Raw genomic sequence first — 14139 nt, forward strand, 5'->3', positions numbered from 1 at the left:
CCGCAGGAAGTTTACAAGAAAAGCAGCTGGTGAGAAACAGGCAGTCAAAACCTCTCTGTGTTGTACATCGGCCTTTTTTTCCTGAGTCGAGTAGCTGCACACATGCTGCTAATAATATCACTGCAGCTTAGGGGCCCTGAACCAGAATTTTCTGCTGCTTGTAACTTCAAAAATGTTGTTTTTTCCAAGCAGAGCTTGAGAAAATCCTCCATCAACTGCTACTTATGAAACTGCATATTTCCCACTCTCTTTTTGGTTTGATTGTCAATAGGTCAAAAAACATTGTTCACCTACTACAAGACACAAAATCACCTCCACCCAAATTAAAAACACTATAATTATTATTTATTTTTTCCCCATCAGTCAAACTGAATGTGTGCGTATCACAGTGAGCATGTGTCTATGTGCAGGTCGGCTGGTATATGATAAAGTGTTACTGGGCGTCTCACTGTTTTGTGTACGTGGCCGTGCTCGCCGTCTTACCGATTCAGTGCAAAGGCGTAGTGGAACTTCACATGGGGATGAGCCACGAGGTCAAAGGTCGGAAGCTTCTCCAGAGTCTCCACCAGCTTCACGATGGACTCATAGTCCTAGACGATAAGTGAGTAACGAACACACTGATAAACTCTGGTTGCACTTTCACCTTGGTCATTGCTAAGCATTGTGTTGTCCATAAAACACAACAATCTCACACACACACACACACACACACACACACACGCACATACACGCACATCAAGGTGTTGAGCTGCTTTGACGCCAGAGGGAGAGTTTCTGAAACTCAACTATCTCCTTAACACCAAAAGCCTTTCTATAATTGAGTGCCCCCTTCATCATATTTGTGTTACTTGCCTACATAGTCACTATACCCAAAGCATGTTGAATAATTCAGCACATCCTCAATGCTTGTTGTTGTACTGAATGATTCATGAGGCTGAGAGATGCCTATGGTGAGTGGGTGGATCTGGACAGTGGGTGCCATCACAATGCGGAGACTAAAGAGCAGGAAGAGCGGCACATTTAAGACGAGCAGACCAAAAGCTACGCCCGGAGCTCTCCACAGGCGATCTGCGATGGCCCGTTTGAGAAAGCGCAACTCTTGAAAAGGGATGAGGCTGACGGTTTGATGCTGAGGCAGTGACCTTCCTCTACCTTTTGCAGTACAGTAGGTTTGTACCTGCCATGGTCAGGTGCATGAGCAGCAAGTTGGCAATTTGTTTGAACTTAGGAAGTGGTTACCTGAATGTCTGATTTACCCTCATAGTTTCTCCTAGAAACGTTTTGGGATGTTGAGCTGAAAGTTTCTGCATATTCCTCTCTAAAGAGTCATGTTTCCAGGGTGTGAAATCAGAGTTTTGACCAGGTTTAAAGCTGGAAGTGCATCCTAATTGGTTAAGTGGATATTTTTTGCAGATTGTAATTGCGTATTACTGTGTCCGTAAACACATTTTTGACATTTGACATGCTAGTGTTGGCCTCCAAAAGTCTCATAAAGATTTGAAATCAATCAATCAGCAGCTACTTTGATAATCTATCATTAGTCTGGTCATTTTTCAAACAAAAAACACAAGCTACCACTGGTTTCATCTTCTCTAATGCAAAAGATTTACTCATTTTACAGGTGTGTTTCATTGCAAATTTAATATTTTGGAGTTTTGGACTGTTTTGGGACATAAAAAGAGACGTCTACTTGGGGAATGTGATGTTTTTTCCCCCTATATTTTCTGTGACATTAAGTAAGCCAAACAATTTATCAAAAAAAAACAATTACAAAAATCATCATCAATCACTAAAAGAAATGTTAGTTGTTTATTAATTTAGAGACTTATTTAGGACCATGCGCACGTTTTCCTCTATTGTGTCCGTGAAGGTTTTAACTTGCAACCTTTCAATTATAAGATCTCCAGACGTCTCGATGATTTCTATGAAGCAACGCGAGAGGATGCATCTGATAGAGAGGATGGGCAGGAAAAACTAAGGAGTTGTTTTACAGCACAAAGGCAGCTTTTCTGGAGGGAGCTTTTCTATCAGTATAAATAGATTTGTTTCTGGCAAATGCACATGTTGAAATTAGTCAAATCCACTTCCTATTCTCTTCAGTAAATCAACAGCTACCAACTGTCTCCATTAATGCTCTAATTAGTTTTTATTTCTCCGATGGCAGCACACATCAGAGCAGGCGTACCTGGATGTCCCTGTATGTCAACAGCAGGTTGATGACGATGTCGACGGAAAGGCACTCCACGTTGTCCAGGCGCTGCTGGATGCGGCTCAGCTCGGCAGCCAGCTCCAGGCCGGTGTACAGCTCCCGAGCCTTACGGATCTCGTTCAGAATGGTCTCGCGGAAATACTGGCTGTGAAAGAAAAGGTAATAAAAAAGAAAAAGAAGAAGGAATCAAGCAATACATCTAAAAACCAGTCCTGATTCCAATTGTTTAAAGTTAGTACAATATGTAATTATAAGCCTTTCTGAACATCATACTAGTCAAATTATTTTAGGAGTCTCCTTGAGGGAGCAATTCTAAATGTGATTGGAGTTTTAATTCATTTCCTGTTTCACATCATTTCAGATCGTTCTGTAGTGAGACGAGCTATTTTGCACGTGACTTAAATGAGTTTTTAAGACGCACTGTTTCATAATTGTTTAGATACTGATATGTATTTTCAGCCAAAAATGTGAAACAATATTAGATATATTAGATATTAGTTTCACTAGATTTTGTGGAGGAAAGCATAAAATTAGGACAATGACAGATTATAATGACAAAAATAAATTTGTCAGTTTCCCTCTGACTGGCACCCCGGCAAGGTCAAACCGTTAAAACAGAAAGCCGTGTTATCTACAAAGAAAACAGAATACTCTTCATCAATCTGCTCTTTCGTAGTCTTGAACACGCGCGCACACACACACACACACACACACACACAGACACACACAGACACACACACAGACACACACACACACACACACACACACACACACACACACACACACACACACACACACACACACACACACACACACACACACCCCACACACACACACACACACACACACACACACACACACACACACACACACACACACACACACACACAGTAAATGAGGAATAGAAACCCTTTTACAATGTAAAACTTGCAGCCAACTTTTCAAAAGGCCCATTTGTTGGATGTTCATTCACAACTCCACATGGCTTTTTATTACACATATTAACATGTTCTGCTGAGCTTACGGTTACACTTAGTCACCCTCAGTCCCACTCACTGCCAACTAGGGCTGGATATCGTTCAATCCATATTACTGCCTGAAATGTGTCTTTAGCACAGAGTATTGAAAACTGTCAAGTTCTGACATCTCCACAACCTGCCATTGAATGCTCAGTGGTTGTCATTTAGATTTGAATCACATTTTTTCCCCCAGTTAAAACTATATTTTGGCAAAGTTCTTGTACATGTGTTGGGGGATGTTGTCTTTAACATTTAAAGACTTTGGCTTCTTTTTTCACTGTAAGAAAAAAGAGTTTATATCTTATAAAATCCTCAGGGATCCATGCACTGATGATCATCTGCTGCAGAGTACTGTCACTGGAGTGATGAGTGACTCGCTTTATTCACATAATAAATTACTAACATTACATTAGCTTGAAATTAAACCTCCAATTCAGCATTGTATTGGAACAAGGTGATATTGAAGGCCAATATCAGCCTAAAACATGGCATCAGCAGACAGTAAAGATAAGTGAAGGCAGCATAGCTCTCAGTGCCATAAAGCAGAATACATTTAATGTATACTTAGGTTTCTGTAAATAAGCAAGCTATTATACATAGAAGTCATGCTCGTTTACACAATGTACAGAATGCATTCTACTCAGATATCAGGGATGACTGGGCTGAAAACTCTTTGCCATGCTCACTGGTTAATACTTCACATGTTGGTCTGCACAAAAGCTTCCTCAAAGTGCACGTTCTTCTTCTGTGCCTGTAAAACCTGAGTCACTATTCCTGGAGCTGAGTGAGAACTAACTGGCTGCTGAATCGTGTGTTGGCAGGAATACCTAAAATATTACCCCAGCAACTGAGGCTGTGTACAATGTAATACAAAAACAAGTAGATCACCACGCAAGTCAAAGTTGAGGGATGCACTACATAAAATAATTACTGCGAGTAAAAATAGGAAGAGTGGGATAATAAAACAAAAAGCCTGTTCTGGTGAGAAACAGTCCTGTGATAGAAAAAAAAACACGTTTTAGGCATTTCACATATACAGTACAACAATGTCATGCTGCTTTCAAGTGCTCCTCAGATGGTCGCATTCTCTGAGTTGGGAAATTGTTCCTCTGACTTTGCTGTGTTTCTGAGCTTTACAAAGAACAACAAAGATGTATTGTATTGCTCAGAGCAACATACTGATAGCTGTTTTCAGTATTTATTTCCAGTTTAAAGCTTTATATTAGTGGTTTTGTCCCAGACTTGTTGCTACACCATTGACATTAAATTGCCTAAGACCACTAAAATATGGCTTTACCTGACTTATCAGGGTCGGCGCTAACTAATCTAGGTCCCTGTATGTGGACAGCAACTAGCGGTTACAACCAAATTACACAAGCAAAAACCATATACCACTAACCCAATGTGTTTTTGTTTTTCAGATTATTCAGACACTGCGTGATTGCAGCATTACATTGCAGGAACTTGTTGTTTGCAGCTTTAAATAGAGTTATTCTTTTGCTTCCTCATCCTTAAACCCATTGTTTTGTTCTCAATGTTAAAGTGTTTCCCAGTTTACAATAACTGAATAGTGATCAAGCACCCCCCCTCCCCCCTCCCCTCCTCCACGCAGTTGCTAGTAGCCAAGGAGGATGTGGAGAATTAGAAAAACACAATGGACTCTTCTCAGAAGAAGTAATTATCTTGTGGCGTAATTATCTACGCCAAATTCTTCTGCCCATATTCATACTGAGAAATACAGAGAGAGTTGTGTGGAGCTGATAGAGCTTTAACATGCTCATTCATTATTGCAGGTAAATAACCCTCTAACGTTAACCCTACTACTGTTCGCTCAAAAGTGAGCCAGATATATGACTTCTTGGAATCTGCTTTAAATGTCCCATGGCATGAAAATGTCACTTTATGAGGTTTTTTAACATAAATATGAGTTTCCCCAGCCTGCCTATGGTCCCCCAGTGAATAGAAATAAGGATAGGTGTAAACCGAGGCCTGGGTACTCTGCTCAACCTTTGAGAAAATGAAAGTTCTGATGGGCCAATCTGGAATCTTTCCCCTTATGTCATATGGGGCAAGAGTCCAGTCCCTTCCCTTTCTCTGCTTCTCCCGCCCAGAGAATTTGGCCCACCTATGAGCGAGAGCGCGAGGGGGGCTTTCATGGCTTTCAAACGAGCAAAATGGCAGTTGGTCAAGGCCACATCCCCACCCTCCACCTTTCTCTCTCTCCTACTCAAAAGCTACAGTCACAGAAATGGTACGTCCTAAGGAAAGCTCATTGTGGGACTGGCTCTAGTGGCTGTAATTCTGCACCAAGGCTGAATTTGGGGAAAGAGACTTCAGATACAGTATTAGGGGCCCACTAAGGTCTATATAAAAGAGACTTCCGATACAGTATTAGGGGACCACTAAGGTCTATATAAAAGAGACTTCCGATACAGTATTAGGGGACCACCAAGGTCTATTTAAAAGAGCCTTCAGATAAAGTATTAGGGGACCACTAAGGTCTATATAAAAGAGACTTCAGATACAGTATTAGGGACCACTAAGGTCTATATAAAAGAGCCTTCAGATCCAGTATTAGGGGACCACTAAGGTCTATATAAAAGATACTTCAGATCCAGTATTAGGGGACCACTAAGGTCCAGCCAAAGAGTACCGTGTCATGGGACCTTTAACATGTACAGTATGTTTCCATCCACTCACTGTCAGCGCTTCAGTATACTTACTGGGAGTTTCCCTGTGACACTTTGAGCAGCTGGATGAAGCGGTCGAGCAGCGGCATGCAGATGGGCCCCAGCAGCATCTCGAAGCTGGGCTGCATCAGCTCCGTCAGGCCCTTCATCAGGCTGCCCTCACAGCAGTACACCTTGTTGTGAGGCGTCACCATGTACGGGATGAAGGTATAGTTGGCTGAGCATGTCTGTTGATGCAAGAGACACTGTTTGGCAAAAGAGCAGCATATTTGGTATATATCAGTATATTTAAGCAGCAGAGGACTCTCTTTTTGTATAACATTGTGGGTTTGGTGTGAAAGAGGCATCAGCAATATTCCAGCCAATTGTGGGTGTATCATTTGGAAAATCCAACAAACCTGATACTTGGATTAAATGAAGAGGGAAAAAGGATGAAACTACATTCAGTAGCTTTTTATGAAATCTGAATTTAAATATTCACTTCTTTTCAAAAAGTATGAAGGTATTTAGCCTACTATGTAGACAATGTGATGACATTTTAGTTGACAAGACAGTCTCACCACGAGGTTCATGGACTTCTCATCCATGTTGGCTTATAATTTCAGGTTTAAAGTTCATTCTTGTTCTACCTTATACTTAAACTCCATCTGCTGAAGAAGATTTTGTGATGTGATCAAAAGCCCCAGAATTGTTTCTAAGTCAAGATTTTTTTTTTCTCCCACTGCAACGCAATACTTAAACACACACTCATTCTGCAATAGCACATGTTGTACTACTAAAGACACTCATGCTGAGCCAAAGACCCCGGGCACTTATGGGCAGTTCTTGTTTTTAAACAAGTACATTTGCAAATTAAAATGTGATATAACAAACATGCGTATGCAGTTATATAAAAGCAGTTTTCTATTTTGGCTAATATTGGGCATATTGGCTAATATTGGGCATACTGGCTAATATTGGGCATATTGGCTAATATTGGGCATATTGGCTAATATTAGGCAAATTGGCTAATATTGGGCATATTGAGCTATTATGTGTATTAACCAAACTTAGAGTATAATGTACCATGAGCAGTTTAAAAATATCCAAGGTGGGCATTTACAGTAAATACAAACTTTCATTAAAAGATTACCTTATCTAAATGATTTAACAAACAGTCTTCACAACCAATTTTTTGGACACTGTAAAGTAACAGATTACATTGTTTAGGGAGGAAGCAGATTGCCTGGAGGAAGTCTGAGCTCTTTCCCCTGTTCCAGACAGTTTCAGGTAATAACATGAGGCTTCGGGTCTGATCTTCCCCCACAGACAATAGTGTTTGTGTTGCGTTGTCTTCACTGAACCAGTCTAAACAGGCAGCAGCCAGGACGAGAGATCTGCACCAATGCTGACAGTCCAATTAGGAGCTGCTTTCTTGCAACTACAAACACTTACAGCCGTGCACATTCAAATTCCACCTTGCAGCACGGTGCTCATGAAAATCAAGCAGAAACAAAAGCCTTGCTGTTCACCTAGACCAAAGCTCTTCCTTGTTATTTGCTGCAGCTGTGGCATGCAGGAGTAATTTCCTTTCTTTGTCTGTTTCAGTTTTTACTGCAGTTGTAACACAAAAAGTGTTCATCTTTGTTTACTCAGCTCTAATTTTTGACATCTGGGGTTATGTCTGGAGGAAGATTGTCTGTATTTGTTTTAAACTTCACATTATTCTCAGCAGCGGTCGTGATGCTTCTGTTGGCCTGCCACTGCTGAATAAACAATGAGGAAACACAAGTGCATGTGGTGTTTGCAAACAGGACAGAGAGAAAGAGAGAGAGAGGCAGGAAATCCATTATTGACATCCTCAAGAAAAAGAGCTGAGGTCTTTTCAAGGAGAGCTATTCCCAGAAAGTCAGTTGTGAGGTGAAACAGAACATGAGCATGTCTGAAGGCGGATGGGCTGCGACCAGCTGCCTCCTGATGGCTTTAATATTCATTCAGGCATGGTTTTAGCTTTCCATGCAGCCTCTTTGAGGAACTGCACTGCTGCTGCTCTCACTGCCATAGTAAAGGAAGTGAAAGGAAGGTGCGGCATTGAAGCAATGAAAGCCACCTGCAGAAAACTGCTTCCTCCTGTGCAACAGCGGTTTATTACATCACCCGTTGCTGCAGTGGCGGTGCATGCCTTTCATAAAATAGACAAGTGACCCCTATTTATTTTAGGTGTAACCAGACGGGCTGCATATCCTGACACTATATTTAGCTCCTCTGTGTGTGTACGATTTGTGGGGATTGCATGACAGGTTTGTTTTTACAGGCCGATGCATGTGCTGGAGCGGCTGTAGGTCGTTCTGAGCTAACCTCCGCTAGTCGATCACAGGTAACGAGTGCGACTGAAAGCAATGAGTCGGGACTAGCACACGGGGAATCTGGTGAATGTGACTGAGAGTGAGTCAGTTGTTCAGCGAGTGAGTCATCTGGCTTGTTAGCCTTTGCAGATCAGCCATTTGTCCATTTTCAGTTACAGGAGGGTTGTAGCTGCATGCCTACTCTCCCACCTACACAGAGGCAAACAAAGAGCCGACCACAACTTGATGTTAGTACTTAATTTACAGTATATGACTGTTCCAATAGTTAGTAACCTGTTGAGGAAGTTGTAAATCATGACTAATAAAAACTATTGGTCTCTTCCAGTTTGTACCTGTGAGTTGCAGATTTGAATCAAGTCCATGGGTAGCTTAAGTGAATTTACACCAACACAGACAAAGCCATGTGCTTGTAATTATAGTAATTGGATATAATCCAAGAGAGGCTAATTACCTGAATTTCCACTATCATGGTGAGTAGTTGAATACAATTAGCAAAAGATTCTTTTGTAATGGCAGAGGATAAGCAGATACATTTACACCTGATATTTTAAGACATTTGTTTAAATGACAGATATTAAATGCATTTGCACAGCAGGCTTGTCAGGCTTGTTTTGGATCTCTACAAATGTTGAAGTGGATCTCAGGTAAGAGTCTCACTCAGTTGCTCAAGATTTTGTAAGCCTCAAGACTTTCTAGCCTTGCCAAAAGCATAAACACAAGAGCAAAATAGTAAGGAATGCACTAAAGAGTGTATTTATCAAATGTTTGCATGCCCGGCTGACTAACTACAGTAGTAGCATAAGCCCCTTTCGCACATGCACTGCAAACCTGAAATTATCTAGACATTACCTGGCGGAGCTGAATGTGAGAATGCAAAAGTCTAAATCAGTTGGATCAGAAATAGATGCTTCCCAGCACAAAGTCTGTGAAATCTCCGATTAAATTACAAAGTGTGAGAGCGGGTGTGTTGATGGCATTTCTATTGGTTTGCGAAAACCGCTGATTTACAAGAAAGACGACAAGAAAGATGACAAGGAGGACGGGGACAAGGGCCGATGCTAAAATCGTCAAATTCAAGGAATGGCAAGAGACTCTGCTGTTTATGACTAAAGTTCCAGTTTGTGAAAATGGCTCTGTGACTAACAAAGCAAAGTAAAACCTCATTAACTTACTACATTATTTTGTGAGATTACAAGTGAGAAGTTGAGGTCCATGGGAACAAAAATGCTACTACATCAGAGTTGAGAGGAACATTTAATGCGTTAGCGTCTTTGTGTCTTGCTCATCTGGTTTGTAGAAGTTTAAACTGCAGCGACCTCAGCCAAACTTGTTACATTGTTAAATTTCCAAACAAATCTTACCTCTTTATCATGTAAAAGTGACACACTTTTGGAAAATAGTGTACCAAGGCCAAAACTAACATTTGTGTTACTGCCCAAATATGTTCTTCTACAGTAAGCAACTGATAATATTTTAAATACATTTGTATCTGTAATAAAGTAGTATAATGATAAGGCAAGCAAGCTTCACCCTGCAACACAAGTACAATGAAGCTAATTATGTCTTCTACACAAATCATTAAAGGTGCTGTAGGTAGGAGTGTGAAGATCCAGGACTTAGCCAAAAAACTTGAACATCGAAAACTTCTCAGTCCCTATAGCCCAAAACGGTCTCCTAAGCCCCTCCCTCAGAGGGTGAGCTGTGCATGATAGAGCGTGTGTGAAGTTAAGTGCAGATTAAAGTCGTGCACACTCAGATTTAAACGGTTTACGAGTTAATGTGTATTACTGAAATTTGTGAAATCCATGAAATAATAAACTTTTCTCATTACAAACAATAACAAAGAAGATGGAAATCATTTCAAAAAACGTTGTAGCTATCTTTGATTGTTTGGTTGCTAACGTTAGCTCAGAACTTCATTCCAGTGACAGCCTTGTTGTGATGCATGCTAGCTTGTAGCCAGCAGTGAACAAACCTGGTTAAGTGGATCCATTTTAATTGTATTAACATTACAAAAGTCTCTTGTTAGCATCTTGTATGCTACTTGTTGCAAAGTGACACATGCGCAACTCAAATCTTCACTCGACTCACATCGGGGAGTGACGGGGGAGGGGGAGGAAACCTATCTGTAGCTCGTGCACGAGGAAGGGGACGACGCTATGAAATGCGTGTGCCTGAGCAGTGATTGACACACAGTTAGACTAGTTAGACTTTAGGCAAATGTGACAGGAGAGCTGGAGACATGAAAGGGGGGGGGGGGATGACATGCAGACAAAGAGCCACAGCTCGGAGTAGAACCTGTGGCCGCTGCGTTGAGGAGTAAACCTCTCTCTCTATATATATATACTGTATATATATGGGCAGGCTCTCTAACAGGTGAGCTACCCGGGCGCCCCTTGACAGAGGTTTGCTATTGGCGGAAAGTTTCCGTGTGAACTTGTTTTTGTAGAAATAGGATTAATAATGTTCAAATGTATTTTAAACTGAAAAGGTTTAGTGCTTCAATTGGAATGGAAATTGATTAAAACGGATGTCAAAAACAAATGGTGCTGACCATTGCACATGCAGAGAAAACCGCTAGAATACCTTCAAAGGGATGGAAAATGTATTTAAAAAAACTCTGCAGATATTACACTTAAAGTGCACTTTTACCATCAAAGAGGGTACGCTAAAAGCACATGCACCAGTGCAAAGGGCAGTGAAGTGCCTTAATACGAGCAAGAAAGAGAGAGAACAAAGACAGGGAGTGCACATCGGGGAGATCATTGAGCTGACACTCACACTGGGAGTGATAATCAGCTCTCTGCACACGGTACGAGTTGTTGGAGATCAGAATGTTTCACGCCGCGCGGCGCTACCTCCTTCCTCTCCCAAAAGTCACTTAGGAGAGCTAAGCCTTACATCTTGGTCCTGAACATGCACTCCTGGACATCAATCAGTCTTCTGCCTTAATCTTTGTTCAAGAGCTGATTTAGTCAATTGTTCAATTAGAAAATGAAACATCAATTTTAATAAGCGATTCATCATTAAAAGGCATTCGTCAAGCAGAAATGGTGAACATTTGTTACTTGGATCCTCTTAAGTGAGAGGACTGCAGCTGTTATCCTGTTATAACACTGTGTTTAGGGAAGTACATCTCGTACTTTCTTACATTGTATAATCTGAACTGCCAACAACTGAAAGAAATAATTATTAGATTTATCGGTAACACTTTACTTGAAGGTATCTACATAAGAGTGACATGACACATGAACCCTAACATGACAAAACCGAATGACACTTAATAACAGAAGGATTGTTTATAATGTGTAATACACGTTCATGACAGTGTGATGTCACTCTTATGTAGATACCCAAGTAAAGTGTAATTGATTTATCACATACCTTTTTTTAGGATCCTTGTTACCTATATTATGCTGTAACAAGGTTACAGAAATCAGTGGTTTATAATGACCACTATTGGCTTTGTCCTCTACATGTTGTATTCAACACATACTACTCAGAGCCACAGTAGTAAAACAATGCACATTTTCAACTGGAAACATAGTTCACTTGCTTTGTCTTTACTAAAAAAAAAAGTATATATTCACCCAATGTGTTTCAGTGGGTGAATCAGTAAAGAACAGGATGTCCTTAGCTTTAAAGCAGCACCTCATTTGAATTCTGCAGTTTTTGCAAGTCAAGTTGTCAAAATGCTTAAGCCTTTTTATGCAGATCAAGCCCATGCTCACTTCCAGTCACTGTAACTCTGCTGTCATTGGAGGAAAAAAAACATCTTTGAAAATGGAAGATGTTTTCATTTTTATTTTTCGTGGGGCGAGGAAGGTTGGTGGTTGGAGCCCTGCTTGAGTGTCCTTGGGCAAAACACTGAAGCCCAAACTGCTAATTCAGTGTATGAATGATCGTGGATGGTGATTGGTTCCTGTATTATGTGCTTTGAGTAGTTAAGACTAGAAAAGCGCTCTATAAATACAGTCCATTTACATTTCCGTGTGAAACGTTTATCACAGCAACTAAACAAAAGTGGGCAGCAAAGGAAAAAAACCTTTATAAACACCAAGAGAAACATAAGGTGTTAGACACTGTGCTCCCTAAACGTTGTAAAAAAAACAAAAAAAAACAACATATTCTCCGCACCACATAAGATGTGTGATGTGTGAGCCATGGCTGAGTAGAGTGTGAAAGGCAAAGGCGAGGATAAAAATAATTGCTTTGTGCACTTACAGTGTTCTTCTGGCAAATTATCTCCTGAAAGAAGAAAAGAGAAACGACATTTAGAGATAACACAAGATGATTTCTCCAATTTCGTTGTCTAATTTTGTTTTGGACACGGTGTTACTGAATAAAACAATAGAGTACATATCAGTTCATACCTCATACATCATACCTGAGATAGTAACATTTTATTAAGACAGCTGCTTGTCCAATGTGTGATGAACGTTTCTGGTTAAAGCTGTGACACTGTGAAGGCTCTCACAAACCAACCCGGCGGCCAGACGAAGCGATACGCAATACGTCTCCGTAACATCAGGCGCCGCTTATCTGTATGGTCACTCAAAAAATGACTGGAGTCACTGACCTCGCCAGACTGTCCGACGGCCGGTAATCGGGCCGGTGTGCTTACCATGAGAGTTAAAACAACACAACAGATGAAGCGGATCACTGAGCCAAGCTACTAAAAAAAGGAAGGAAGTAGTCATTTAACCTTACAAACATTGAATGGTACAAAGATTTACTCATATCTGCCTGTGGGTAAAAATGAATGGGTGTTTGCATAATATCACTATCACATTCCTTTTCAATGCATTGCTGTGATGACCTTTAGGATGTGTCACAATCTGAATCAATTAGGATATCTTCCTCATGTCGGCTGTCCTTCAAAATAAATCTGAATAAGAAGCATGTATCCACACAAGTACTTCCAACTGAAAGTAAATTGCTTTCTTCTTGTATATAAAAGAAAATCATTTACTTCCAGTCTTATTTTACTAGTGAATAAACTGTACCTGCGTCAACAGTGACACCACTTTTCAGCGTGAAAAGAAGCATGAGCAGCATGAGAGTACACTATCGTCTCTTTAGAATCTTGATTTATTCAAATTAAAATAACAAGTAGCTCCAGTATTTAAAGATACAGTCATTCCTGAGATTAAAACATTCCCCCTTGAAACAATTTAGCGGCCTGATAGAGATCAGAAGAAACCACCGGAGAGAAGTGGTATTTTCAGGCAGGGTAGGGAGCGGCTAGCCGGATGTCCAGCCAGGCGGGCGGGCACCACGGCAAACCACAGGAACTACAAATAGGTACTAGTCTGCATTAGGGCAGGTCATGAAAATCATTTTTTTAACTATAAAAGCAGAAATAATAGAGCTGCGACTGTGCGTTAGGTTTTTAATGACATGTTTATCTTGACTTCTGCATTTAATGTGGGCCGAAGGCTGTTTAGTACTACGTGTTGGCTGCACAGTGTGGTCGCGTGTTGCCATAATACCCCTTCTCACCAGCAGAACACCTACAATAAAGGCTTCAGTGTTCCTCTGCTACAAGTCGCTGACAGCAGGAGCTTTAAATGTGTTCAGCCTGGGCCTCAGACAGTGTGAACTGCGTCTCATCTGCTACACGGGAGCTCTGAGAGACTTGCATTGTTGTGATTCAGTTTGCTGACTCAGCCAAAACTTGTCTTGGTGAGATTTTTTTCTGGGTTAAAGTAACAGTCTGATGTTTTAATATGAATAAAAAGGTGACACTCTCCATTACAGATTGCTGTAACAGAGCAGTGCCTCTGCTCTTTTCCTTGAAGGTTGTGGTTTATTTCATAACAGTGTATCACCTTTTATGAATTTAGTTAGTTAAAGTTTTTTTAGTGGAGGCGGGC

At 40.8% G+C, this 14139-nt stretch overlaps 1 protein-coding gene across 2 annotated transcripts in view; it reads right to left on the reverse strand.

Moving 5' to 3' along the window:
• Positions 1–14139, reverse strand: part of map3k5 (mitogen-activated protein kinase kinase kinase 5) — a 77638-nt gene that overhangs the window by 40697 nt on the left and 22802 nt on the right. For both annotated transcript variants that reach the window (XM_032543722.1, XM_032543721.1), the window contains exons 3-6: positions 12488–12511; positions 5952–6145; positions 2186–2354; positions 484–590 (exon numbers count right to left, since the gene is read on the reverse strand). In XM_032543722.1, the coding sequence (XP_032399613.1) occupies positions 484–590; positions 2186–2354; positions 5952–6145; positions 12488–12511 (494 nt within the window). The remainder of the gene's footprint in view (positions 1–483; positions 591–2185; positions 2355–5951; positions 6146–12487; positions 12512–14139) is intronic.

This window comes from Etheostoma spectabile, chromosome 18 (assembly GCF_008692095.1).
Source record: "Etheostoma spectabile isolate EspeVRDwgs_2016 chromosome 18, UIUC_Espe_1.0, whole genome shotgun sequence".
In the NCBI taxonomy this organism is placed as follows: Eukaryota; Metazoa; Chordata; class Actinopteri; order Perciformes; family Percidae; genus Etheostoma; species Etheostoma spectabile.